This window comes from Aptenodytes forsteri, unplaced genomic scaffold (genome assembly GCF_000699145.1).
Source record: "Aptenodytes forsteri isolate BGI_AS27 unplaced genomic scaffold, ASM69914v1 Scaffold248, whole genome shotgun sequence".
NCBI lineage: Eukaryota > Metazoa > Chordata > Aves > Sphenisciformes > Spheniscidae > Aptenodytes > Aptenodytes forsteri.
In genome coordinates this window covers 565,110-566,742 of record NW_008795935.1, presented here as the reverse complement: position 1 = coordinate 566,742, position 1,633 = coordinate 565,110, and the positions used below count along the sequence as shown (strand labels likewise).

Here is a 1,633-nt window from a genome sequence, read left to right as displayed (position 1 = left end):
CCATCTTCGGGGCCCTTGCCAGGGCGAGGGATGCGTTTGGGGGATTGCTGTTTCATCTCATTTCCCCCTCCCTTCGCCCTGCAACGATCAATACCGAAGAAAAACAGGGCAGCGGTGATGCGCGCTGTGAAGCACCCCTTAAGGCCTGGCGGCATCAAAAGACCCCAATACGCAGGTAAAGGGGACGGTAAGGCCATACAAAAATGGCAGTGTTACTCCCCAAAGGTTCCTCACGTCATTCATCAGGCCAGGGACCAAAAAGGCTGTTAGACAAAACAGCTGTGAAAAATTTTGTTCCACCCAACACCAGTTAAGAACACATTTTAAATCAGAAGAAAGTGGTTGGAAACAGCTGAAATGTCTAAGAAAGCGGTCTAAAAGTAAGTTACACATTTTTGCAAGAAAATTTGTGGTAGGATCCTTTAGCATGGCTTCTAGCTGGCTTGAGAACAAGCTTTGAATATTACGATCCCACATTCGACTCAAACTACTACACTGTTGTGAAGCCCTGAGAAAAATCCCAAACTCCTAATGCCTCCCTGGGTAGGTCACCTACATTACTGAGAGCATTTACAAAGATACAACCTAAATTATTGCTGTTCTTGCAAAAATAATACATCGTTTCCTCTTTCAGCCTCTGGTAAGCATTGGATAAAATACTGCTTTCTGCTAGGTTGACAACATTCAGTGACATCAGTGGAGTTTCTCGCCTTTACACATTGTGAGTAGTAAATCACTCTGTGTTTTTCCCCCGCAACCCCAAAGCTAACATCAAATCTGTTCTACCATATACCACCAACTTCTATAGAAATGGAGGCTCACAGTGGTTTTGGTGTCAGGAGTAAGTACTGGGTTTATTTACACTCTTGGTATTAATGTGCAGCAGTGTGAGAAACTGGGACCGGGAGCAGCCAGTAGCTTCTGGCTGCTTCACTTGTTAGCACGGTGTCCGAAAGGATTTCAACCCCCAACTATCAAATTTTACGTATAAATATCGATTTGTTTAAACTACAAAGCAAGTAAAATATTCTCACATTTCTAGACACAGGTTAAAGCAGAACAAATAAAAACTAAACTGATAGGCAGAGACATAGAAAGAAAAAGCTTTAGAGAAGCTTTTCACTTGGTTGTGTTACGGTGTGCAGGGTCTTGACCGCCATGAATAAAAATTGTCTCCAGGTGAGTTAAGTGTTATCTCGATGAAAGCAGTCACGTCGATTTAATCTTGGTTCAAAAAGTGTGCATGTGAGATGGACAGAAGAGCGTTATTTCCTGAATGAAAACTTTACAAAAGCACAATTTAGAACTGCTTAATAAAGCAATTGTAAAAAGACGATGTGAAACTCTGTAAAAGCATTATATTACAATTTCTTGGCTGTTTCTTTGAAGTTAATTGCTTCCACTCCTAATCCTCCAACGCTGGACTGCAAGCGCTTTCCAGCTCCCCAAATTTTTAAGCCTAGGTGTAAAGCGTGAGCATTCAGCTTCCACCTAAAACGCAGTTTTAAGAGCATTGGCAAGATTTCTCCGCGTTTTACAACTTAAAAAGCCTCGAAACTTCATTCTATTTCCTGCGGGCTTTGTAAGGCCGGGGACGCGGAAAGGGACGCGAGGTGGCAGCGCTGAGCCTCTT

The 1,633-nt window shown here is 42.8% G+C and overlaps 1 protein-coding gene across 1 annotated transcript in view; it reads right to left on the bottom strand.

Annotated features, from left to right (window-relative positions):
• The window catches only part of SOX4 (SRY-box 4), a 6,874-nt gene extending 5,714 nt beyond the window's left edge, over nucleotides 1-1,160 (bottom strand). The window contains exon 1 of the mRNA XM_009285098.2: nucleotides 1,137-1,160. Within this exon, the coding sequence (XP_009283373.1) occupies nucleotides 1,137-1,160 (24 nt within the window). The remainder of the gene's footprint in view (nucleotides 1-1,136) is intronic.
• Between the last annotated feature and the right edge of the window lie 473 nt (nucleotides 1,161-1,633).